This window comes from Cryptotermes secundus, unplaced genomic scaffold (assembly GCF_002891405.2).
Source record: "Cryptotermes secundus unplaced genomic scaffold, Csec_1.0 scaffold55, whole genome shotgun sequence".
Taxonomy (NCBI): Eukaryota; Metazoa; Arthropoda; class Insecta; order Blattodea; family Kalotermitidae; genus Cryptotermes; species Cryptotermes secundus.
Genome location: NW_019740654.1, coordinates 24,110 through 48,563, shown reverse-complemented (window position 1 = coordinate 48,563; position 24,454 = coordinate 24,110). Strand labels below are relative to the sequence as shown.

The 24,454-nt window shown below is 37.6% G+C and overlaps 1 protein-coding gene across 12 annotated transcripts; it reads left to right on the top strand.

The window, feature by feature from the left end:
* Positions 1–1,478: 1,478 nt before the first annotated feature.
* Positions 1,479–21,816, top strand: LOC111872337 (ATP-binding cassette sub-family D member 4). 12 transcript variants are annotated; one of them, XM_023866103.2, is made up of 12 exons: positions 1,479–1,595; positions 3,316–3,481; positions 3,885–4,012; positions 5,790–5,929; positions 6,036–6,152; positions 8,161–8,286; positions 12,607–12,874; positions 14,007–14,185; positions 14,638–14,720; positions 16,091–16,293; positions 18,830–18,966; positions 20,256–21,816. In XM_023866103.2, exons 2-12 carry the CDS (start codon positions 3,334–3,336, stop codon positions 20,521–20,523), a joined length of 1,797 nt encoding a protein of 598 aa, XP_023721871.1. In that variant the 5' UTR covers positions 1,479–1,595; positions 3,316–3,333; the 3' UTR covers positions 20,524–21,816. The 12 variants fall into 12 exon arrangements, with proteins under 12 accessions (XP_023721871.1, XP_023721869.1, XP_023721870.1 ...); XM_023866101.2 differs by having other exon boundaries at positions 1,479–1,658; XM_023866102.2 differs by having other exon boundaries at positions 1,479–1,672.
* Positions 21,817–24,454: the final 2,638 nt, after the last annotated feature.

Below are 24,454 nucleotides of genomic sequence, written 5' to 3'. Positions count from 1 at the left end.
AACCCCATGTCTAGGCTAACACATGACAATATCAATACCCTGACTGTAGCAGGTATACACAATTACTGTTATGTTCCTACAGGAGCAGTGGGTACATTTGGGAGTACCTTACTGAAGCAATTAATGAGAGGTACCACATGGTCAGAAATCTACAGAAGGACACTTAGTTTGGTCACATTTGACTGTTAACAAGGTAGTCCTGCTTATGGACTTCAAGGCACTGTAATGCCCTTAACACATTGTGTGTCAAGAACTTTCAGTGAACTAACAAATCATCATCAACTGGGATAATTTCCGCAGGGAAGTTTGCCCCAGCATCATTGAAAAAATGGGAGGACTGGAGGGCCACGACAGGTGGTCGAAGTCAACGAATAACAGTTATATATGATTGTATTTAAATGAAATTTTAATAATGTGTGTACTGTATCATATATCGTTCTTATCGGGTATTTTGACTCTGTTCCAATGATTGGGAACTTAGACTAGTATTTACTTTGTGACACGTTCTATATCCAACAGTTTGTACTTTCAACTCATGTATGGATCAACTGAACTTGAAATAAATATGAATATGAATATGAATATGAATACCACTGCAAGTACAAGGGGCGGGAGAGTTGAAGGCCAGTGGGTCTTCTGTGGGGCTGACCAGCAAATGTTTCCTGAAAATTATATAGAATACCTGGCGCCTTTCAAGAAAGACGCAGGCACTACAGTCTGCTCATGACTGCTGAAAGGGGTATGACTGTCTTCAGTCTAACAGTTTCCATGGCCTGACAGCCATTCTGTCACCTTCCGGGATGCAGAGGCTCAAAGCCGCATCAACACTATCAAGAGCTTATGGTAGTTTTGAAGATGATGGCCTGCACATTATAGGAGGAACACCCATTCAACTACTACTTCGCCTAATTCATTTACAGAAAGATGCTATCTGAAGTCCAGGGCTTATATGGCCCCTAACATATTACCCAGGTATACCCACAACAGGACCATGATTCGACTTTCGTGCTGGAGCAGGAAGTGGAGGTCGATAACGCCACTCACGGCGTCACGTAACCGCAAGTGATAGTAACAGATAGTAAGTTCCATTCATAGCAGCCTCCATAGTCTAGAGGTAACGTTCCCACCTCATGACTCGTAGCACGCGGGTTCAAATACCCGGCGGAGGTAGTCGAATTTTTAAGGGCAGAAAAATTCAGTGAACAAGTCCTCCGGGAGGGACTTTAAGCCGTAGGTCCCGTGTCGTAGCTTTACGGCACATAAAAGAACCTCATACCTCCAAAGGAGGTCACTGGGCCAAAATTGCGGACGTTTCCCCTCCCAACAGCAATCACTAATACCTCTGGTAGATGGGGGAAGCATTATAGATAGATACCTCTCAGCTAGTAGAGCCGGTCTCGCTGGCTGGGCGGGACTGATGGTAAGCACCAATACCGGTAGGATATAGAGACTGGTAGAAATCATAGAGGGAAGCACAATGGACTGCTACAGGTCTAAGTGCATGGGGAAACCCACCCTTTCCAATAACTAACTAACTAAGTTCCGTTCACGACCTTCATGAACGACCGCAACCATTAGAGAGGAGCGCGTTTTGAGTGAGTTTGGAAATGAGGTAGCGGGAAGTAATGCGGTGCTGTGGCCCGGTGTGATTCACGGAAGTAAGATTTTGACGGTAATTTAGTCCATCAAGCTGGAAAAAAGAAAGGTTGTGAAAATGGGATATATGTTGCTGCCTTAACAAACGTCTTAGCTATAAGGGAAGTGTATGTGTTTGATTCATTCGCATGTATGCTGAAACAAATTGACATAACCTATACCACCTTCTCTTCATTGAATGGGGTATTGACGATTATTCGAATCTCGCAATACGAGTAATGTGGAAAAATTTGGTTTAGATAAATAATCGCAGTTAGAATGAGAATTATACTGGCCACGAATAATGAGGGCCAACTGCAGAGTGCGTAATGTTAAAACAGGTGATATGTACGGTAACCACTACTCCTAAAGACTAATATACCCAGCCCAAATTATTGTAGCTACCGAAGTAATTGTAATTGTAATTTATTTCGAGTTCCAGAAGATCCAACAAAACTGGTTACAAACCATAGGATATAGAACATAGTTGTTTTTGAATTGGTGTTTACATTTACTGACCTGCGTTAAGAAATGGAGGAAAAGGTTACGATTTTTGCTGCAAATCACGCTAGCCGTCATTTATGCAGGAAGGTTTATTTGTGATTTACTTTGCATGGAATGGAAGGAGTACGTCCTAGAGTAGACAGTCACGAAATTTTCTCTACATGTTGAAGAATAGGGGAATAGTCTCCTTGTTCCGTAATTTTCTTCATATATTCAATTCCACTGTGTTTGAAGTAAAAGAGAAGAGTAAAGCTATCCCTGTAACAGGCCATGAAAACCCATAGAGTTGTGGAACGTTGAGGGTCCCACATTATCTAGACAATAGGCTGAAATATGGCGGTAAGGTTGTGAGCCTTACGCCCAGGCTGCGCTTTAATTTAATTATTTAATTAATTCCTGGTACTAATTTCTGTTACAGACTGAGGCAACCTGAGGGCCATACTGTGCCTGGAAGGATTAGGTCGATTGAAAAAATCCACTGAACCCGCGACTTTCCAGCTTGTAGCGTAGCCCCCACTATGTTTGAAGTAGAGAATAAATTAGCTTTTTGGTAAAATATGATGTGGTTCTAATGATTAAGTTTTAAACTTCTGAAGGGACTGTGGATGATGAGAAATACGTACAGAATATTAACGATGAATTCTCATGGGTAATGGCCATTTGGAATATTGACTTACCGTGAAAACATTCTGATGTGAAGGCATGCCACAGGATTCACATGGGTTGCTTTTCTTAAACTGTTTATATTTATAACTAGGTGAATGAATATGTATGTTTTCAGAATCGTGGAATTTCAACTTTATGCACCTTCAGTACCATAAATTTCTCATAGTGGCATTATTTAGTTTATGAATGAGAATATGATTAAATGTCAACTTATGTCCTTTCCAGACTAGTTTGTTTGAGTTTATATTTGGCCAACAGCTTTACAGCTGGCTGATGCAAGACTTTATGCTTTTGAAGTAATGATGAGATCAATGTTTCTATTTCTTTGTATTCTTGTGTTCTGGTGGACTATTTTCAGAGAAATTAGCAGACTCCAGTAATCCCTGAAGACTGAAAATTTCTCATTGGCAAACGAGCCAAACACAAGAAAGTATCACCCAGAAGTGAACACAAGTCTTATCTGATGCATAATATTTTTGCGGTATGGACATGTGCATGATTCTGTTTCAGATATTTTCAGTATTAAATATGGACGAAGAATTTAGGAATACAGACACAGGATTGGGAATTTGTTCGTCCATACGTCAGTTTGCACATTTGAATCAAGTGATCTTTTCAAAGACAAATCAAATTTCACTTGCTTTGTTCTGTTTTTTGTTACCAGTTTTATTCCTAGGTAAGTTTTGAAGTATTTAAGCTGTTCAGTGGCAGTTTATATGATTATTATTTTATTGTATGTCAGTAGTCTGAAAATTTTGTCAGTTACCAAAATTGTTCAAAATGGTTCAGTTTTCAGTTATTGTATTTGCATTCACCCCATTCATACAGAAAATGACCTGAGTCATTATGAGCAGTAAGCAGTAATGGCTACTGTTACTTTTGTGTATCCCTACGTCAACTTTTGTACCAGTTTGCCCAGTTTTCATGAAATTTAGAATGGACAGTATATTCTGGGATCTGTGTGTAACTCTTTTCTAGGAACATATTTAATTTTATTTCTGTAAAAGGTACCAGTACTATTACTGTGAGAAAACCACTATCTGTATACACATTAACCTCACAGCTGTGATTTTTTTCAGAACAGTGTGCAGTTTACTATATTGGTCTTGTTCCAAGCCAGTTCTACAATGTTATTGGACAAAATGATGTAAGAAGTTTTTATGGAGTGTTGATTTTAGCAGTTTCATTAATTTTTGCAGTTGCGGTGGTAAGTTCAGACTTATATTCTGATTTATTTATATGAACTAAATTTATATTCTGAAGTATCAGGAGTTGACGATGATACAAGACACTGTCATAAGGAGAGATTTTGACATGTTGATGGATTTGAAGTTTTCATGGTGGTGTCTTTGGAGATTTTCATTTTCTCTCAGCCCTGAAGATGGAGCGATATGTTTCTTCATAATGTTAGTTCTGTTCCTTTGGACTACATGATGAAATATCCCAGAAGAGTTTCATCTGGTTTTATGTACTACCCTGAATAATCTAGATTTGTATTACAGAACATCTTCATTTGTGGAACACTTTTAACATAAGAAAATGCTGACAAACACAAACCAAAATTATAATCCATAGCTTTGAGAAGGGTGTAAAACAGACTAGCATATTTTGTGTGATTCCTAAAGAAACAGATGAAGGCAATTAATATCTTGTGCAAACACTCACATACTACACATAGACAATATCAAGAACAATAGAGAACCCAAAGGTTCATTCTTATGCTAGAACCTATCCTAAACGATTTTAAGTTAGTTCACACCTTCATAGTCTGTGCATGTAGTCTTGTTTCAGCAGTATCCTTCAGTCAGTGCCTAGATCTTCCATGTGGTTTTATTTATTTGTTTATTTATTGTTCCTGTGTGTGCTGTAAGATCTCTCAATACAGTCGGTGCTCCGATAGCCTTCCCTTCCATATTTTCCAGATATGCTTCCATCATGATTTCTACTTTTGTGTGATTTGCCTCAATGTTTTCTAGGCAGTCCTCCATTGTCTTTAGACTGACATCCATTAGGGTTTCCATCGTTTCTTGATTGGCTTTCACTGCAGCCATCCACTGCTCATTTCTACCTTCTCTCTGGACTTGGTGACCATCCATCCAGGAGACAAAAGCACCTGTCTTTGATTTCATTTGTTTCTGGCTGTCTTTCATCTCTTCTTCACTGGTCCACATATTTTCTCGAATGAACTCAACCTCCTCGTTACTGGCCTCTGTCTTTGCTTCCATCCTTTGTTGGTTCTTATTTAAGTGTGGTGTCATTTTTTGCATGATATTCATTTTGGCCAGCAGGCATTACAGTTGTTAGTTCCATCTTTTTAGTGTGGCGATATAATTACACAGTGCCATCAAATATCCAGTTCCACTTCTGACACCAGTTCTCATGTGTGTGACTATAAGCCAAGTTTGGATTGGTAATCAGATTTTTTGGACACTTTTACACACAGGTTGTAACTACGCTTTACAAATCACACTTACATAAAGACTAGTGTTCTCAGTCACAACCTTCAGTGCTCTGCTTGGTGACGTCTTCTGACAATGGACATTCCTCTGCTTCCAGGCTCATGTCCTCAGTGGCTGGCAGCCATCTCACGCCATCCTCCTACTTTTCTATCTACCATCTCAAAACTCTTGATGACTTCACAGAGAACACCCCTTCCAACAGTTCCTCCGCTGTTGAATAGGCACATTGCTTAGTGATTTTTCTGGTATTGTTGTATACTTATAAAGCTGTTGACTAGCAGTGGCTGTGTTTGCAGAGTTGTTCCCTAGCAATGGCTGTCTGCTGGCTTCACAGTTCTTGCTTCGAGAAAACAAGCTACAATATAGTATTGATGAATTACAATATTTTGTTGACTTAGTAATTTATTTTATCCTAAGAATAGCTTAAAGTACATCAGATATTTTGGAAATAAAATAATTATACTGAGCTATTGTGGTTTATCATGCTGTCATTGCAACATTTGACAGTACTGCTTGACTTAACAGGTGAAGGGGGTTCGTTGGTTTGTTCAACAACAGTTGAAAGTTGGCTGGTGTCGGTGTTTGTATCACTTTCTGCACCGCATGTACTTCATGCATGCCCATTACTACAAACTCTGCATGCATGGACACAAGGTTCACAATGCGTATGTGCCATTAAAATATTATTTATAATTTTCATATGAAATTAATCCTATGCTAAATATACCTTTATTCAAATGAATAATAATTATAATTCTTATTATATTACAGAGATGAAATTATCACACAAGATGTGGAGAAGTTCTGCACACAATATAGTGAAGTTATTGCAGAAATAATTACACTGCCTTTTGTGGTTTTGTTTTACACCTATATCACATATACAAAGTGAGTAAAAATTAACTTGCAAATAAAATGTTCTAAAGGCATTGTCTTTTCCTGTTCCTGCTTTGGTTACTTTAATATGATTTCTTGAAATGGCTGCCATTTGAAAATAATTTGAGTTTTTTGTGGGATATAATAAGCATTGAAGACTTTTCTTAGGCCTACAAATAAACTGGGTCTCATTATTTTTCAGTTGAAATGAAATTGCACAAGTTCATGGTTCTCTTCCTAGAAAATTTCACTGAATAGTTTCAGTCATCTATGGTATATTTCAGCCTCTGTACGAGAGGGGAATGCGCTGTGATACAGTATTCATATTTTGTCACTGGGCAGTTGTATTACATGAATACAGCACATGATAACACTGCAGAAATAATAACATGTCTGAAATGCAATATTCTGTTTTGAACATTCCATGCCATTGATACAGCTGTGTTACATACTTGTAATCTTCAGAGTGTAGAATCTTATATTAAGTAGGTAACAATAATACATGAGTTCTAACCATTAAATTACCTGACCAAATCTGACAAAAAATGAGCATACAGAAAATAACCTTTATTGGGGGAAGCCACCTTGAGAATACTGTGTCCTACTTCATGCATATTTTCTCGCTTTTATCATGTTAGAAATGTTGCTGCAAATAATTTTCCCAAGGCTCTTTCAGCTTTGTTGCAGCATTGTTATGATGTCTTGAAGTAACTGGAAATGAGATTTTTAGCTTTGGAACTTCAGGAAGTTACATGGAGTCAGATCTGGCAATTGCAGTGGATGCATCTACATTGGCATTTGGCTTTGACTAGAAATCAGTCTGCCGTCAGTGTTNTACTGCTATAAATGTTCCAAAAGCTATTTTTGGAGGAACAAAATCTGCACTGAAAAAAATATCTTTGATATTAAGAAAGCTGCCCAGCATCATTTTGGCCTTATTTTGTTTTGGGGTCAACTGGAAAACACAAACCTTGTCAGCAATTGCTAACCTTTCAGAAAGGTCAGTGTTGGTGGAGGGTATGGGCAGATTTTCTTGTCTCATTACTTTTATACACCACTACAATCTTTAGGTGCCATTTTGTTAGAGACTTTCTGCATGTTTCAATCTCAAGTCCAAATAAGTCTTATTCTGTGTTCATGCTCATCTCTTCTATTATCTTTCAATGGTTATATGCGCTTAGTTATTAATACTTCCACATTTGGTTCAGTCTTAAGTTGTCAGAGAGATGAGATCTTTAATATCTTTGCCTCTCTTGATCACCCAGCACATATCTGTGTTCTAGTCATTTCTCTTTCTCCATAAATGTACTGTAACATTTTGTAACTGTCGGTACCATCTCTCTCCATTCTCACAAAAATATAATGTTGATTCATAAGCCATGTTTTTGGCAAACAGTAACACACCGTGACATTGAAACTGAATCCTGGTGACAAAAATGCAGTCATATAATCATTAATACAACATTAATATTGTCAGTTATGCTGAACAATATCAGTCCTGTTTTTTTTATTATGTGTTGGATGTTCCACACATTATCTTACTTACTCATGGAGCTGAGCCCTTCTGGAGGAGCCGCCAATTCTGCAGCTACTCAAGAGTTTCCCAGCGTTTTATGAAACCCGAAGGGTCATTACCATGTTCACAAGAGCCCTCCACTGGTCCCTATCCTGAGCCAGATCAGTCCAATCCATACCGTCTCATCCTGTCCCTCTAAGATCCATTTTAATATTGTCCAGCCACCTATGCCTTGGTCTTCCCAGTGGTCTGTTTCCTTCTGGCTTTCCCACCAATATCCTATACGCATTCCTCATCTCCCCCATTCGTGCTACATGCCATGCCCACTTCATCCTCCGTGACTTGATCATTCTAATTATACTTGGAGAAGAGTACAAGTTATGAAGCTCCTCATTATGCAGTTTTCTCCAACTTCCTCTCACTTCATCTCTGTACATTATAGTGCTGTAATATGAAATATTTTGTTAAGCTTCAGATCACATAAGATATTTTATTGATTTGCAGTTTGGGATGGATTGGTATAGTTTCCATATATGGTTTCATTGGATTTGGTAAAATTGCAACTTCCTATATAATGCATCCCATCATCCATTGGTCAGAACTGTATGAAAGGCAGATGACAAAGTTTAGGTGAGTTCAAACACAGAAGTACAGACTCTGCTGTTACACTTGTTCGATTTGCGTGATTACGACATTATCCTATCACGCTGACTTCCCAGCTGGCAGTAGAAGTGTCTATTATAGGCCAAAGGATTTCATGTGTTCCATAACATGAACATACCACTTTCTTTTCCATCTTTGAAATTTCCTAGGATTGCCCAATCCTGTCAATAACCTTCTACCGTTCTTCAGTAAAAGTGTTTTGCCTATTTCGTTTTAAGTATAGCTCCTTAGTATTGCTGCTGTTCTTTGTGAGTGTTTCCTGTGTTATGTGTTAGTAATAAGTGTTCTAGAGACTTCGTGTTGCATGCTTTACATATTGATCTTTGGGTAAGTAGCATCCATTGTTTAATTTAAATCTGAAATATTTCAAATCCAGAAGGAGCTATTTTGTATCAGTTAATTATAAAATAGTCTTATCATGCTCCATAAATTGATTTCCTGGTGTTCTTCCTGTGGTGAAAGAAACATGCGGGTTAGATCCCACTGAAAATATTGACAAATTGTTGTGTGGTTTTCTTCTTAGAATATCGACTTATCCTCTGAAGTCATTTGATTTATGTAATTTTTCTTCTTAATTTTGTATATATAAGTATAAAATTTTCAGAAGAGGAACTGGAGGATGGTTCATTATGGGCAGTATTATGGAAGTCATGCTCCTGCTATTCATTCTTAGTATATTTCAGTTTAATTGTGGATTAGAAAAAGCTACTATGCGCTGTCATGGTAATTTAACTACCCTTTATAGCACTATGTGTGTTGTAAATTGAGTTGTGAATTTCAAATAAATGACTTCAGAAAAAACTTTATAGCGTGACCCATTTGTAACTTGATTTCCTGTACCTAAACCTGCACCCTTTTCAATATTACTTTGGATTTTTGTGTATCCTCATTCACAGGTTTTGACACAAGTGTGTAATGGCTCCTCCTTGTGCAGTCAATAATTAGATGGTAGGATCTTCCACTGTACCATAGATGGTCGGTCACACAGCGGACAGTGTGCTTCAGATTATAATAAATCCATGATATTTCATTTATCAATTTACCAGAGAATACCATTCATGCCATTGTAACGTGTCATGTATGCAGTGATCAGGTTCATTAATTTACTAAAAACATAAGATTTACTTTGCAATAAATATCAGATATATTTATGTAACAAGATAGCCTCAAATTGAATATTCTTTATCAAGCAGCATAGTTATATCCAGAATAATATTGGCATGACGAATGTTACGGTTGTACTACCAGGGAGTTTTGATTTTGACAGAATTCAGATTCATGGCTAGAATTATGAAGTTAAATCTGTTTAGTATGCTTTAGAATTTCATTCGCACTAAAATGGGAGTTGTGCAATTTGATGTGCATCAGTCAGGTGTTTCACTGTTTCATCTGTGCATGCCTGTAATCCAGCTGGCCACACATTGCACTTTTTTTTAATACTAATGCAATTTGCTTCCAATCTAAAATCTGGCCACCAAGCTAGTAGTGCCATGGGATGTCATAGTCTCTGTTCCTGAATAATACTAGTTAATTATAGTATGTTATCATTTATTTTTTTGTAACTAAGTACTCCATTGGTTCATGTATAAATTTGAGGTTTAATTTTGTTTGTAAATGGTTCTTAAATTGCGATAGGCATTGTTGCTATATATTTGAGATTTCCATCATGGTAACTTCCGGGATATGACATCATGTAATCGGGTAGAAGTTTACCAGAGTTTTGGAAGGATATGCTGTCTCCATCTTGAGGGTCGAAGGGTAAGCTAAACAGCCACACAGCAAATAGGGACTGCTTTGCTTGCTTGGTGCACTCTTCAGCTCTGAAGATGGAAGCAGCTGATGGTGTAGAGTTTGAGCTACTGCCACCATTGTTAAAGAAAATCATAAATAATTTAACAAACTTAATCCAGTAGACAGTCATTATTTAAGTAATATGTGGTACATTATTGATGTGATTTCTTTTCAGCTTTCTACATGTCCGTGTTCAGAAAACCTGTTTCACAGAATGGCTTGTGAAGACTTCTGTGTTTCCTGTCACTGCTAAGATGATAGTCATAGTTTAGTACGTGCATAGTCTTTCTTGCTTGTGGTTAGTACTACTGTTTTTCTACGCAGTTTTGAGTTACTATTGTATGTGCTTGAAACTTGATTATAAATGTTATATTTACAGACTGCTTTTAGCCTATTGCGATGTGGCAGCATCCATGCACTTTTCTCTCTTAACTCACTGTTTGCTACTTGGTCTAAATTAATTCTATTCCAACACCATATCATTAATTATAATTATTTGGTGCATGAAGTGTGAAGCAATTATTTGTTGCACAGTATGGCAGTATTTTAACTTTTGAGTTATACTAATTGCTTTTAATGCCAATTATGAACTAAAATCATTTGAGCTATTAAATTTATATTTTTTGTCATTGCTTATGTGGTATGCAGACAAATGTTAAGAATTTATATTTAATAATAATGGATTCCAGTGGATGACAATGATTAATAAATAGAAACATTTCGTTTTCATACATACCAGATCTACCCTAGCTTCACCTATAATTTTTTAATTGCTAGTGGGGTGGGACTAAGTCCCTTGTACTGCGGCCACTTCTGGCCTATTGTTCCGGCCCCTGATGATAGGTGAGGGTGATTGTGGAGCAATTAGTGGAATGAAGATTGGGAGGGGAAACCAAAGTACTAGGAGAAATCCTGCCCGAGCACCACTTTGTCCACCACAAATCCCACATGACCAGACTCCGGGCTCGAACCCAGGCCTCCGCGATTGGAAGCCTGTGACTAACTGCTTGAGCCTTGGCATGGCCATCACCTTTGATTGTAAGTTACTGTCTCAGGATTTGGTGGCATTCTGTATGCACTAAGCCCGAGGAATTTGAAACTCTTTTTAAGAAATCTATGTTGACAATTTGTAAGATCAGCAAGAACCCAATACTGGTTCAGTTTTTCAATGAAATGTGATAATTGATATGGAATGGAAATTCTCACTAAAATATAATTTGAAACGTTTTTCTATTGAACTGGCATTGGAATGGTTTAATAAGATTTACATAATGATCCTCCTGTGATTCATGTCATGCTTTGTTTTTATGTGTTGTGAAGGATTCTGTGTTTGTCCTTTGTGAGGTATGTTAGTGTGCATTAATATGCATTGAACCAGTTCCTGAATGTAGACTTGACATCCTCTGTTCAGCATGTGGACTTCATTTTAAAGCTTCATCTTCGTAGTGACTGTTGATGGCTGCTGAAATGCAAGCTTAATCACTCCTTGATTCCAAATTGTGTATAACTTAGAGTCCCTGATTATATAATTTTCAGAATTCCTATGCCAAAAGGGGCTAGTATTGTTGCTGTTATTCATTTTGGCCTGTGAAGTGGCTGTAATACGGATATCTCCTGATTATTTCTGGTCATCCAAGTAAAAGTGTTTTATTTCTATGAGTCTCCTTGAATTAGTTATTTGGATGCTACTTGACATTAAATGTTACTGTAAGTTGTGAATGTAAAAACGACAGGTGTAGTATACCATGTTTATATTAGTAATTACCACAGTCTGTGTACCAGAATTTAGATTCAGTGATCATGCTTAGAATTTGTGGTTCAGCTGAATTTGCTATAAATTTATGGCTATTTCCCCTTTTTAGTGAGGAGCTCGGGTAGCGTAGTCGTTATAATGACTGGCTACGGGCTGAATGACTGGGGTCGGAGTTTGAGTCCCTGTAGGGTCAAGAATTTTCTCTTCTCCCAATCATCCAGACCGGCTCTGGGGTCCACCCAACCTCCTATCCAATGTGTACTGGGGACTTATCCCGGGGTAAAGAGTCCAGGGTGTGAAGCTGACCACTCACCTCCAGCTAGTGCCAAGATCAAGAAAATGGGGATCTATGCATCCACTCCCCCATACACCTTCACGGCGTAATGCTTAATTAGATAAACACAGGGACAACTTAACCTTTTTCCTTTACCCCTTTTTAATGAAGTTGAAACTATTTTCATTTAGTTAAAGCAGTTTTAATCATTGCTAATAGATGGAAGTGTTGATGCTATATATCCTTCACATAATTACACAATTTTAGGGATAGATTGTAATTTAATACAGACACTAGATATTCATTTATTGCAATGTGCTTCACTTCCTATAACAGCATCGGAACTCAGACACAGTATCCTTCGAATACTAATCTAACACAAAGATACTGAACCCATAATATTGTTTAAAAGATTTTGCAACCTAACTTTTAATATATAATTCATTTGTTATTGTATTTATCGGTACAGACTTCATCACTCCCATATACACGCAAACTCAGAATCGTTTGCATTCTGCGACTCAACTCAAACCGAAGCTCTAAAAGTTAGAGAGGAGTTTGACAAACTGATATCAACAGAACGACAATTGTATTGTTGGAAATTTGCATGGAACATTACCATTAATTCATTGGATTGCTTTGGAAGTATTCTGAGCTATATTCTTCTCTTTTTGCCTGTTTATGGAGGCCTCTATAATAACTATAATGCTGTTCAAATCAGTGTGTTGATAAGTAAGGTGAGTAGAACTTCAGCCATACTTAACATAGTCATTAGATTAGAAATGAGCTTCAGTGAAGCAGATATGAGGAACGCCAGATCAGTGATTGTGGGGTTGAAGAGCAGTAGATAATATGTTGTGATGAAAGCTGAGGGTAAAGTTGTCCTTGTACTTAATTAATTGTGATGTAATAAAGTTTTATTTTATTTACATAATAATACACAACCTCACCAGGTTCACCCTTTACTGTAATTGTCATCAGTTCATTAGAAAATTGTCTTAAAGTAAATATGGCGGTGTCCCTTGTTTGTACGTATTTGTACATTATATTGGGCTTATACAGTGCATTTCTAGTTATCTGGCATCCAGGCATCAAAAATTCTCATGCACCTTGCAGAAATTTCAAAGATAATTCACCATCTTCTGAGATTACTTCAAAAACGAAATTATGGTGCACATGTATTGACCCACCATGCAGTATTTCTCCCGACCACTATTAGTAGCACTGCCTCTCGTCTTTCCATGTACAGGTGCAATTACACTTCCAGTGATATGTGATTACATTGCAGGTTAAATGTCTCCTGAGAAGACTCCTACACAAGAACTTAAACAAGGATGTATTGTTTTGACTTTGAAATAGTGAGAATTGGGTTCTGTTAGAGTTTTTCCCATGCAGCCAGCACACCCTATTTCCCATACATGCTGGATAGTGGGAAGTTTAGTATATTACTTGTTAATTTTCCTTAAATGTGTTTACATTGTAAAAGACTGCAGTATGAAATGTATCTGAGATTCCAGTTATCCAGCATATTGAGAATGGTATTATGAACCATCATCTAATGATGTGATCCATCCAGTTTGTTTCTTCAGTGTAATACATACTGTTCTCTATTATAATGTTATTAAAATTTATATTTCACAGTTAAAAATAAGACAAGCACATAAGCCCAAAGTAATTCAAAACCCAAAAGTAATCTCAGAAAACTATATATTACTCATTTATAGTGCTATAGGCTCAGCAATAATTGGTTCGCTTTTTCATCGAGACATGCTTAATATGGAACCAAAATTCACTCTCCTATTACTGCATTATAACAGAAAAAAAATACTGTAATTTTCCTTATCACATTTTGTTTCATATCTTTTTCAGAATTCTTTTTATGTTATCTACTTTATCTCAGTGCTAAGTTCATTAATGTCTGTGAGGGGGAAAATGTCTACTTTGGCAGAAACAACTCATCGATTATCAGAACTCATTGAACAGTTGGAACAGCTGATGGGGGGTGCTGAGGCTCAGATACGATGTCTGTCACAGATAGGCTCAGAGAGGTTAGTCTTGCAGTACAAATATTTATGACCCCCACATGAAAATATAAGAGATTCTTAATGTTGACTTTCAGTGAGCAGAAGTGTTTCTAGAGGTGTTAGGTTTCTTACTTAAATTGTTTGGTAGACATTGTACACATATGATTCAGCAAAGTTCAGTATGAACTGTTGTATGTTCATAGCTTTCAGATGTTTTATCTTTAGCTCTGTAGTATAAAATGTCTCATTTCACCTGTTTAATGTTCTACTGTATTAAGTCTATATGTGTGCCATAATAGATTTTCTGTAAAAAATACAGTATATCACATCAAAACACATGGTGAAGTATATTGTAATTACAGTCTGAGTTAATTCTTTCTTCCGGTACTTTCCTGGTTTTATAATTTGATATAAGTATTGTCTTACTTTTTACAGAGTTTCAAGAACATGTATGGTATTCTGTTGTTTTTTCACAGGGCCTGGAAAATGCATGTTTATGGTTGGAGTTTGGAGAATGTGACAATAAAATTGCCACTTACAGATCACGTATTAATCAAAGGTACTATAGATATGTAGCACTTCATTTGATTTGTCCTTTTAAGATCAATGTCTGGGTATTCACTCATGAAAATTCTGGGTTTCTACTAAGAAGATGACAGTATGTTCCTCTGAAGCATTGATACCCACCTACCAGATTACATGATGTTCACAACCCAGAAGACCTCACAATGTATGTGTAATGGTGGGCCATAGCAATTTGGCCCTTGCACTGTGACCATCACTGATTTATTGTGCATCCCCTTTGATTAACCCTTTGTTAACCCTACACTTTAGATGAAATGTAGGACCCTATTTATGGGGGGTGTCATAATAGTCACTTAGTTCCACGAAACTCAGAAGACCTCAGTCCATAGTCTAAATCTTCCTGACTGTGGAAACCTCAGATCGTATATAAATCCTGGATAATAATGTTCCGAGTGAATCTCTTAAAATGAGGCCATAAGAGAGGTCATTTCCAGTACTTTCTACTTTCCCTGCCAGTTCCTATCCAAAGTTTGAGAACAGTCTGTGAAATGTTTTGTTCTCCAGTGGTATGATTATGACAGGAAGAATTTTAGGAAGATGGTTTCATTATTGATGTATCCAAACATATGACTTCGTAATTTCAATTTTCGTAATAGTAAACCACAGTGCCATATTGATATTTTCTTCAAAATACAGAAATGTTGAATAACATTCGTGAGCACGTTCAAAATCCATTGTGTTCCATTTTTTACATGCCACCAGCTACAGTATCTGTCAAGTTTTAGGCCACTTCCTTATTACTTTTGTTATTGCTAGTGGGTTTGGACTAAGTCGCTTGTACTGCAGCCACTTCTGGCCTATTGTACCAGCCCCAGATGATAGGTGAGGGTGATTGTGGAGCAATTGGTGGAATGAAGATTGGCAGGGGAAACCAAAGTAGTCTGAGAAAACCTGCCCTAGGGCCACTTTGTCCACCACAAATCCCACTTGACCAGACCCAGGATTGAACCCAGGCCACCACAGTGGGAAGCCAGCGACTAACCGCTTGAGCTATGGCGCGGCCCACCACTTCCTTAATTAACAGAAGAAGTGTTGCTGCATAATTCTTTATGGTACTTATATTGTCACCTCTTAGTTTAATGTTACAGATTCAGGTATGTGTCTGGCTTGATGTTTTCCTGGATAGAAATGCTCATCATTTATAATATCAGAATATGCTTGCCTGTTGCATCATGGCAGACATTTACAAGTATGCATCCACTCCCCATACGCCTTCATGGCATAGTATTTAATTAGTTAATCACAGGGACAACTTTACCTTTTACACTGTGTAGTTTTAAGTTATTACAGTGATAAAGTTGTTTTTCTGGTAAATTATAAGTTTCAATTTATTTCCTTTTGAAGATTTAACTCTGAAGATACAGGCTGGGGAAAATCTCTTAATTATTGGCGGTTCTTCCTCGGGCAAGTCCAGTTTGCTGAGAGTGTTACATGGATTGTGGGATGTTAATCAGGGAAAGATTACATGCAACATCCCAGATGGTCCATCAGGAGTTGTGTTTGTACCACAGAAACCTGTGTTCATAAGTGGATGTCTTAGAGAGCAGGTAACATAAATTATGTTCATTCTGAGGTGTTCCCAATGCATTTAATTATTGATTCTCTTTGTTCGTTATTTACAAGACTGCACACATGGTGAGAATTTTCATAGCTAACTGGAATGTACTGAATTTATACTGTATCTGAAAAATGTATGTGTTTGATATACTGCATAATCTTAGGTTACAGTAAAGGCTTCTGTTATATATTTTCTGAACAGAACGGTACTTGAGTAAGGTGGTTCCCTTGGTGACACTAATGAGATTTATTCAGGAAGTGCCCAGGCTGATTCCTGGCTGAGGCACAAACTGTTGTGACTGAGGACTTCATGATTTTCCTCAGTTCCTCTAGGCAAATGACAGGATATTATCTGAGATTAAGGCAAGACTATTTTCATCCATGTCCTTTTTTAATTTATTATTCACTAATTGCCATGTTATTTGATGTATAATCTGAGCTACTATGAGTGTTGCTGAGTGTAAGTAAATTGTAAAATACATGGAGTACATTGATATAGTTTAACCTCGATACAAAGAACCTGTGGAACAAGATTTCGTGTAATAAAGGAAATTTGTTTCCTAATGAGACAGAAATAAATATGGTACAGATTTATGTGCTACAGTCTCCTTAGAAGAAAATTAAATTCTAGTAATACTTGTTATTATTCAGTTCAAAAGCTTTTATCACATCTGTCAGGATATATAAAACAGTAATTTTGAGACCTGTTTTGTATGGGGATGAAAGATGGCCTTTTTGAAGGAAAAATATGAAAATGTGAAAAATGTTTGTACGAGGGTTGGAACTTTAATAGTGGCAACACTGCTGTAGAGACGCCATGCAACTGAACCAAATGTCACTTATATCACACGTTAGTTGCATACCTACCTTACCTCAGAGCAAATGCACTCTCCCTTCCCACATCACATGCATGCACAGTGACGAGAAGAAAAAAGCCTCGTGTTAGCTGGCGGTCTAATGTAGTGTTGTCATGATGTTTCCGAACAGGAACAACAGAGTTGGATAAAGACTGAATGTGCCAGTGGCCATACAGCATAACAGTGTCATCAAGGTCTTTAGGAGGCTTGCAGGGAATCTGCATTGCCGTACAGAACAGTGGCGAGGTGGGTAAAAGCCTTCAACAAGGGACGCCAAAATGTGGCAGACATGCGTCGGCCAGGTCATCCTAGTGTCATTGAAGAAGAAGTTCTTTCCACGTTACTGGAGTGATCAACACCATACGATTCGTGAGCTGGCCCAAGAGACAGGATTAGTGCATATGACTGTGCTTCACATTCTGAACGAACACCGGGGCATGAGAAAAATTGCATCACGTTGGGTTCCGCATGATTTGACAGAAATGCAGAAATTGCTACGATACGACGCTGATTTGTTCGATCGATGGGGCTGGGAAGTGCTGTACCATCCACCATACTCCCCAGACTTAAGCCCTTGTGACTTTGACTTGATTCCTAAGATGAAGGAACCACTTTGTGGCATTCACTTCAGGACTGTTCCGGAGATTCTTGAGGCAGTAGAACACTCCATTCGAACTATCAACAGAACAGGTGCTGCTAAAGGTATCCTACGACTTCCACATTGCTGGCAATGGGTTGTACACAATGCTGGTGACTACAGTGAAGGACAGTAAAACTTTGAAACATGCATCTACTTTGTTTCAGTTGTAAATAAATAGTTGCCACTATTAAAATTTTAACCCTCGTACCTAAGAAAGTGGGGAATTTGGAATCTTACATAACAAGGAAGTTTGTAGTTTACATAGGTTATCGAGTTGTTGAAACATGGAACTCTAGGAAGGTAGGATGAAATGAGGGAAATTGGGAATTCATACAGAAACTTCTTAGAAAATGGCTGCTTGTAAGACTGTAAAATAGATGGCAGGATAGCATTAAGGTGGAGCTCAAAGAATAGGTCATGATAACTGTAGGTGTATAGCTAGTTCAGGGTTATTTCCATAAGTGGGATTTGGTATCAGCAGTGTTAGCCATACTGAGCTTTCATACTATGTTTATATTGCTAATGTTGGTTAGTTTTGTTAAGACAGTTTCACAGAAGTATAAGTGTGAGATGCACAATATGATGCTTCTGTCTCTCAAGTGGTATGCTCAACACAAATGATGCTCTGGTGTTCAAGTAGTGGTGGTATAACCATTACATATAAAAGAAATTCTGCTATAAAAGTTCAGGTTAAGTTAGCTTAAAATTACTTTTTAAGTAATTTCACTTGTTCACTGTGTTAGCAGTTGTACATAACCAGTGCAGCTAAGTCAACTTTATACCCATTTACCCACTAACCAAGAAACCAACAGACTTTCCATACATAAAGATTTTACTGTATCTAAGTTTATCCACTAACTCACAAATAATTCTGTCATAACAGAAAATTTCAATTTGAGGAGATGTGCTTTATGTGTTGAGGACTTGAAAATATTTTGAAATTAATGCTTGCATTTCTGAATAATATGTGATAAATATTATCCTTAATGTTGCTATTAGAAGAAATGGAAAAATTATCCTTGCTTACAGATTATTTATCCATTCAAGGTAATGGGAAATGAAGGCACTGCAAGTGATGAAAATATTTTGGAATTATTACATTTGCTGGATCTTGAAATATTGCTCTTCCAACTAGGAGGACTGGATGCTGTAGTTCCCTGGAACTGGTAAGTACAGTGAGTATCCACTGACAGCAGTAATACAAAGAATGTTCTGTTGGATTCATTGTAGACATATATGGCAGTATACCACTGGGAAAGTCAAGGTGGAACTAGAACTGAATGAGGCTTAGCATCTACCACTCCTGTACTGTTGATGTCAGTTTATTAGGCAAAAATGTTACATAGAATAGACAAATTTTGACGCTAGTAAGGTTGTTGGTAAACATAACAGCTGTAATACCATTCGAGTCTTGGTGAGAGAGATTATGAACATACGCACATTTTGTGTTTATAGTATCTGGAATGGAAGATAACAGCAGTCACTACTATAAAAATTATTTTGGTTTCATAAATGACCAACTTTGTTTAAAATTCATATAGCAACATTACAGTCATATATAAACACTGTACACTTTAAGTGTTTGTATATTGGTTTGCTGTGTTACATTGAGTGAGGCAATTCCAACCTTCACTGTAAAATTTTTGTTAATGTTGGGAGTTCTCTGTTTTTACTTTCTTAATACTGAGCAGTGAATTAACACATAGGAGCTGGGATAGCTTAGTCAGTATAGCGACTGGCTATGGGTGGACGATCAAGGGGTCAAAGTTCAAGAATTTTCTCAAGTCATCCAGATCGGCTCTAGGGTCCACCCTGCCTCCTATCCAATGGGTACGAGGGGCTCTTTCCCTGGAAGGCGGCCAGGGAGTGAAGCTGACCACTCACCTCCAGCTAGTGCAAAGGTCAAGAAAATGTGGATCTATACGTCCCCTCCTCTGCCTTCATGGCGTAGTGCTTAATTTGTTAAGCAAAGGGACAACTCTACCTTTACATTAACACATTGTGGACCATTATGTTCTTTTAATTAAATACTGCTGAAGACTGAACCAAGGAGAATCTTAACAGAGGAAATATGCACTCAGAATTAGGATCATTAAAATTCAAGACTAATTGAGAGAAAACCTTGAATTAAAACATGAGATGAGTGTTTAACTGTATATTACTAAAATCATTTTATTATCCCACGTACAGTTAATAGGGTTCCAGTGGCTCTTGTATACTTTACTGACGTGGAGTTCCATCAGTCTTCTCTCAAGAGATATGTGTTTCATGAGTACAGTTTGTGCATTACTACCTTAGCCAGACAGTGATTTCATGGATAATGACAGGGTCTCTGTAGTAGACCTGCAGTTGAGACCTGTTAATGTCTGTTGACAGATGCTGTATGGCAAGTTTATCGTGGGTGTTTAGTTAATAGAACTAATGATCAGTGACTAATTCTGTGAACTAATTACAGGTTGGACACACTGTCTGAAAGTGAATTGCAGCGATTAAGTTTTCTCAGAGTATTTTATCATCACCCCTTATTTTCTGTGACTGATGAGGCAACTTGTACACTGTCACCAAGGTATGAAGAAATTATCATGCAGAAATGCTGTGATTTGAACATCACTAACATCACAGCAGCACGCAGTGGAATCACACTCTCAAAGTTCCACACAGCTGTTCTCTCCTTGGATGGCACTGGTGGATGGTCACTCGACTATGTTAATCACAAACTCTAACAAGTGCTACAAAATGTTAGCCCCAAACTTTTTATTTTAGTTCTGATTTAAAATGTATGGAGTGCATTGGGTCTTACATTTTGATTTTAATAAGGAAAAATTAAAATTACTTCTGTTTAAAGGAAGTGTAAGCAGAAACTAAGAGCAAGGTATAGCATCTCCCAAAGCAAACATCTGAAAGGGAAACGACAGAGAAAATGGAATGTATGCCAGTCATACGCTAATATCATTTTTATGGATTCAGAGATATTGGAATATCAGTTTCATGCAACATCATTAAATTCAGCACAGTGGTGTGTTCAGATGATGCAGAGGAGCTGGTTTTCTTTACAGCAAACAGTTTCCCTTTGCAAGAAGTTGCCATCACATTTCAAGGCAATGCTAGTGAAACTGTATTCCGATATGCCATCTGTTTACATCATTGATATAGGTGCAAGATCTGTTGTCATAAAAAATCAGGTAATGAAAGTCACAATGTTAGAGTTGGCAGACTACACCAAACTACCACAGAAAGTGATAGCGGATTAAAGATGTGTGCCTAAAATGCAGCTGCCTATGGGACTAGCAGTCTGGTGTCAAGACTACAGGTTGGAAGACTGGGCTGGTTTCATATTTCCTAGAAAAGGAGAGCAAGAGGATTGTTGGAAATGCAAAGAATGCTTGTTCTGGATGCATTTAGATACCATCTGACCTCCTTATCTGTCTTCCTTATGTGACTGCTTTCAGAGAGGTTTTTCACCCAAAATTCTGTCTATGTTCATACTTTCATCAAGTGTCAGCACTGCAGGTGTCATGTTGAGATCACTGTTAATTATATAAGAATATGAAATTTAAGGTGATCTACGTTCAGAGCTTCATGAAGTCTTGATTTGTTGAGAAATGAAGCAACATAATGCCCAATAACAACACTCGCTTTCCAGGAACTCCTCAATATACTACCAAGATTTTCTTATTTTGTTCACTATTCAGATGTATAAAATGTTTTAAAAATGATGTATGATAGGTTTGTCAAATTATTACCATTTATTTCAGAAAGCAGAATTTAATAACATTTTACAGACTAGCATAACTAGTAAATGCTAACAACTTAAAAGTTGTGTCTTTTAAATATACTGCACATAGAAGGTGCCTTTTGTACCCTATAGATGTGACTGAATTAGGCATAGTCAGCGAGGTAACCTTGGTTCCTGTGACCACATTCTAAATCTTGTATCATTTAAGTTTGTCTTCTTCCTGCATTTTGTCATAGCTCTTTCATTTACCCAGTGAAATCTGAAATAACACGTATAATAATAAACAACTGAAATAATAAAATTGAAAACAATAACAGTAGCAAGAAGGGAACAGAACTCATAATTTCACAGCCAACCTTTACCACCATAAAATGCCAAAGGGAGAGAAAACTTGTAAGTAGCTCAAATTACTGTTAACAACTGATAAGTTTATTCATGGCAACAGTTTTCATGACTTTATAATAAAATATTGGTCACAGTTTGAGTACACTGATTCTTGGAATTTTGAAGTTGACAACTATAATCAAATATGTATAGTGAAGAACACCGTCTTCTGGGATGTGCGTTAACTGACATTTCCTAGGAACGTATCGCCTCCATCTTCAGGGTAGAAGACAAGAAGAAATCCGCGAGCGAACCAGCTAGAACAGGTGAAACAGACTGAGTCCAGTCGAGTAAATACAGCTGTATAAGAGGAGGAGGGAAGTGAGTGTGGCTACATAGGGAAATAGTAGGGAGGAGGAGGGGAAGTCTAGTGAAACGGCCAGAGCTGGTATAGAGTATGTGTTAGGGGGGACAGAAGGGAAGGTTAAATGGAGGGCATTAACCCTATAGCTCAAGCGGTTAGTTGCTGCCTTCCCACTGTGGCGGCCCGGGGTTCGGGTCTGGTTAAGCGGGATTTATGGTGGACCAAGTGGCACTGGGGCAGGTTTTCTCCGAGTACTTTGGTTTCCCCTGCCAATCTTCATTCCACCAATTCCTCCACAACCACCCTCACCTATCATCTGGGGCTGGTACAATAGGCCAGAAGTGGCCACAGTACAAGGGACTTAGTCCCACCCCACTAGCAGTAAAAAAAACCTGTAGCTTGGGGGCTGCAATGGACCTGAGTGGCCTATAGGGTCTGCCATATTTCAGAGGTTTCTTGAGGGAACAGATGAGAGGCTTCCATGACTTGCTGAGACAAAACCCCATCTCTCTGTTCATATTGTCAGGATGGAGTTCAATCTCAATGGCCTCCCTAATGATGTGATCCATATAATGGGTCTTGGTAGCAAGGATGGAGGTATTCTGAAGCTGAATGCTGTGTTCCGCCACAGCCGACTTGTCTGGATGTTTGAAACACCACATCCCAGAAGACGACTTTCTTCACAGTCACCGCCATGAAAACCTCAAATCTTACAAATATGTAGTGTTTTTATACATAATATATATAACCAGTGTACACAGTTCCTTTGTTAAGGCCACCATCACATCATTTACATTTATTTTGTACATCGTATATTCACATTATTGTATGAAAGACTGAATACCTTATTTATAATTAAATGATAATTATTATACACAGACTTAATGATTTCATTGTAGTTAATTCGAACTGGATAGTAATATGTGCTTTAGAACAGTGATTCTTAACCTTTTGCATATTACCTCTCGTTGATATTTATGTTTAAAAAGTATAATCAACCACAGTCAAAAAAGCAGCCTTTTTCCCCAAGAAGTTTATTTTCATAATTATGTACATTTTAGTATTAATCATTAATGTATTAGGTTCTAGGAATGATAAAACTGTAACAATTTTTATGTTCCATTGCTATAATCATATAACAACATTGTTGTTAGCAGAAATGTGATTATAGAGCAAAATTATGTTGGATTTGAGGTTCTTATAGCAGTGATTATGAACAGTTCTGTCTTCTGGGATACAATGCCATGGAGTCCATTGAAAGTCAGCTGATTTTTTATGCCAAGAAACCAGCATGGAGCAGTAGCAAGCAGATCTCTGCTGATAGAGATGGAGGTGACATCTTCCTCTGTAACATTTGTAGACTTTCAGCATATCACACAGCATTATATCCCAGAAGATAGAACTCTCCATAGTGCAGAGTTAATTCAAAGCTTGTACTTAAAATAAAATGCAGGAAAATTTTTGTGTACAGAATTGAATTATTATTTTTGAGACCTCATGTCCCACCAGTTGAGATTCACTACTCAGCATATCAATATATATAATGCAGGGTCACATTCTGTACGCCAACTGCAGCCCTTGCTATGGCACTCTTTTCATGTCAACATCGTTTTAACTCTGAGCAAAACTTAAGCCAAAGAGCAGACAAAAGACCAGGCTGTTAATTTAACCCATTAAGATATTTTAAGGTTTGGTTCCTGCTATACTGCAGTTCCATTATGATCATTTAATGTCTAGAAAAACTACAGATGTGTATTTTAAGAACAGCTGGAAGCTCAGGAAGGCAATAAATACATGAATGAGATGCTGAGAACTGAACATTAAGTTAGGTGGTATACACGGTTGTCATTGCTTTATAAAACAGTTAACTACTGATCAAACACTAAGTACAGTGAAATTTTTTAAAAGTTCTGTTGGACACAGTCATGGCTACAGTGCTACACTGAGTAGTTAAAAGAGGTCCTTTACAAAACTAATGGAAGTGTTAAAACTATTCAGCAGACATCTTGCACTTCTCGGTATCAGCAATGCACATGGACACGAGTTCTTGGTACATTACATAAAACATTACTTTGCAGCTCCAGCTTCTTCAGTGTCTGCATTCAATCCAAGAATTTCAGTTTCACCATCCCCAATGTCATTCATTGCCCAAATCCATCATGGCATATGCCATACACTACGATTCTAGGGATTGCCTCTATGATATATCAGATGATGATATTCACTTGTT

Coding starts and splice junctions, on each gene's coding strand:
- LOC111872337 (XM_023866091.2), top strand. CDS start 1,789: ATGCTGAAACAAATTGACATAACCTATACCACCTTCTCTTCATTGAAT. Junction 1,840..3,315: donor CCTTCTCTTCATTGAATGGG/GTATTGACGATT, acceptor ATTCTGTTTCAG/ATATTTTCAGTATTAAATAT. Junction 14,721..16,090: donor AGATCACGTATTAATCAAAG/GTACTATAGATA, acceptor TTCCTTTTGAAG/ATTTAACTCTGAAGATACAG.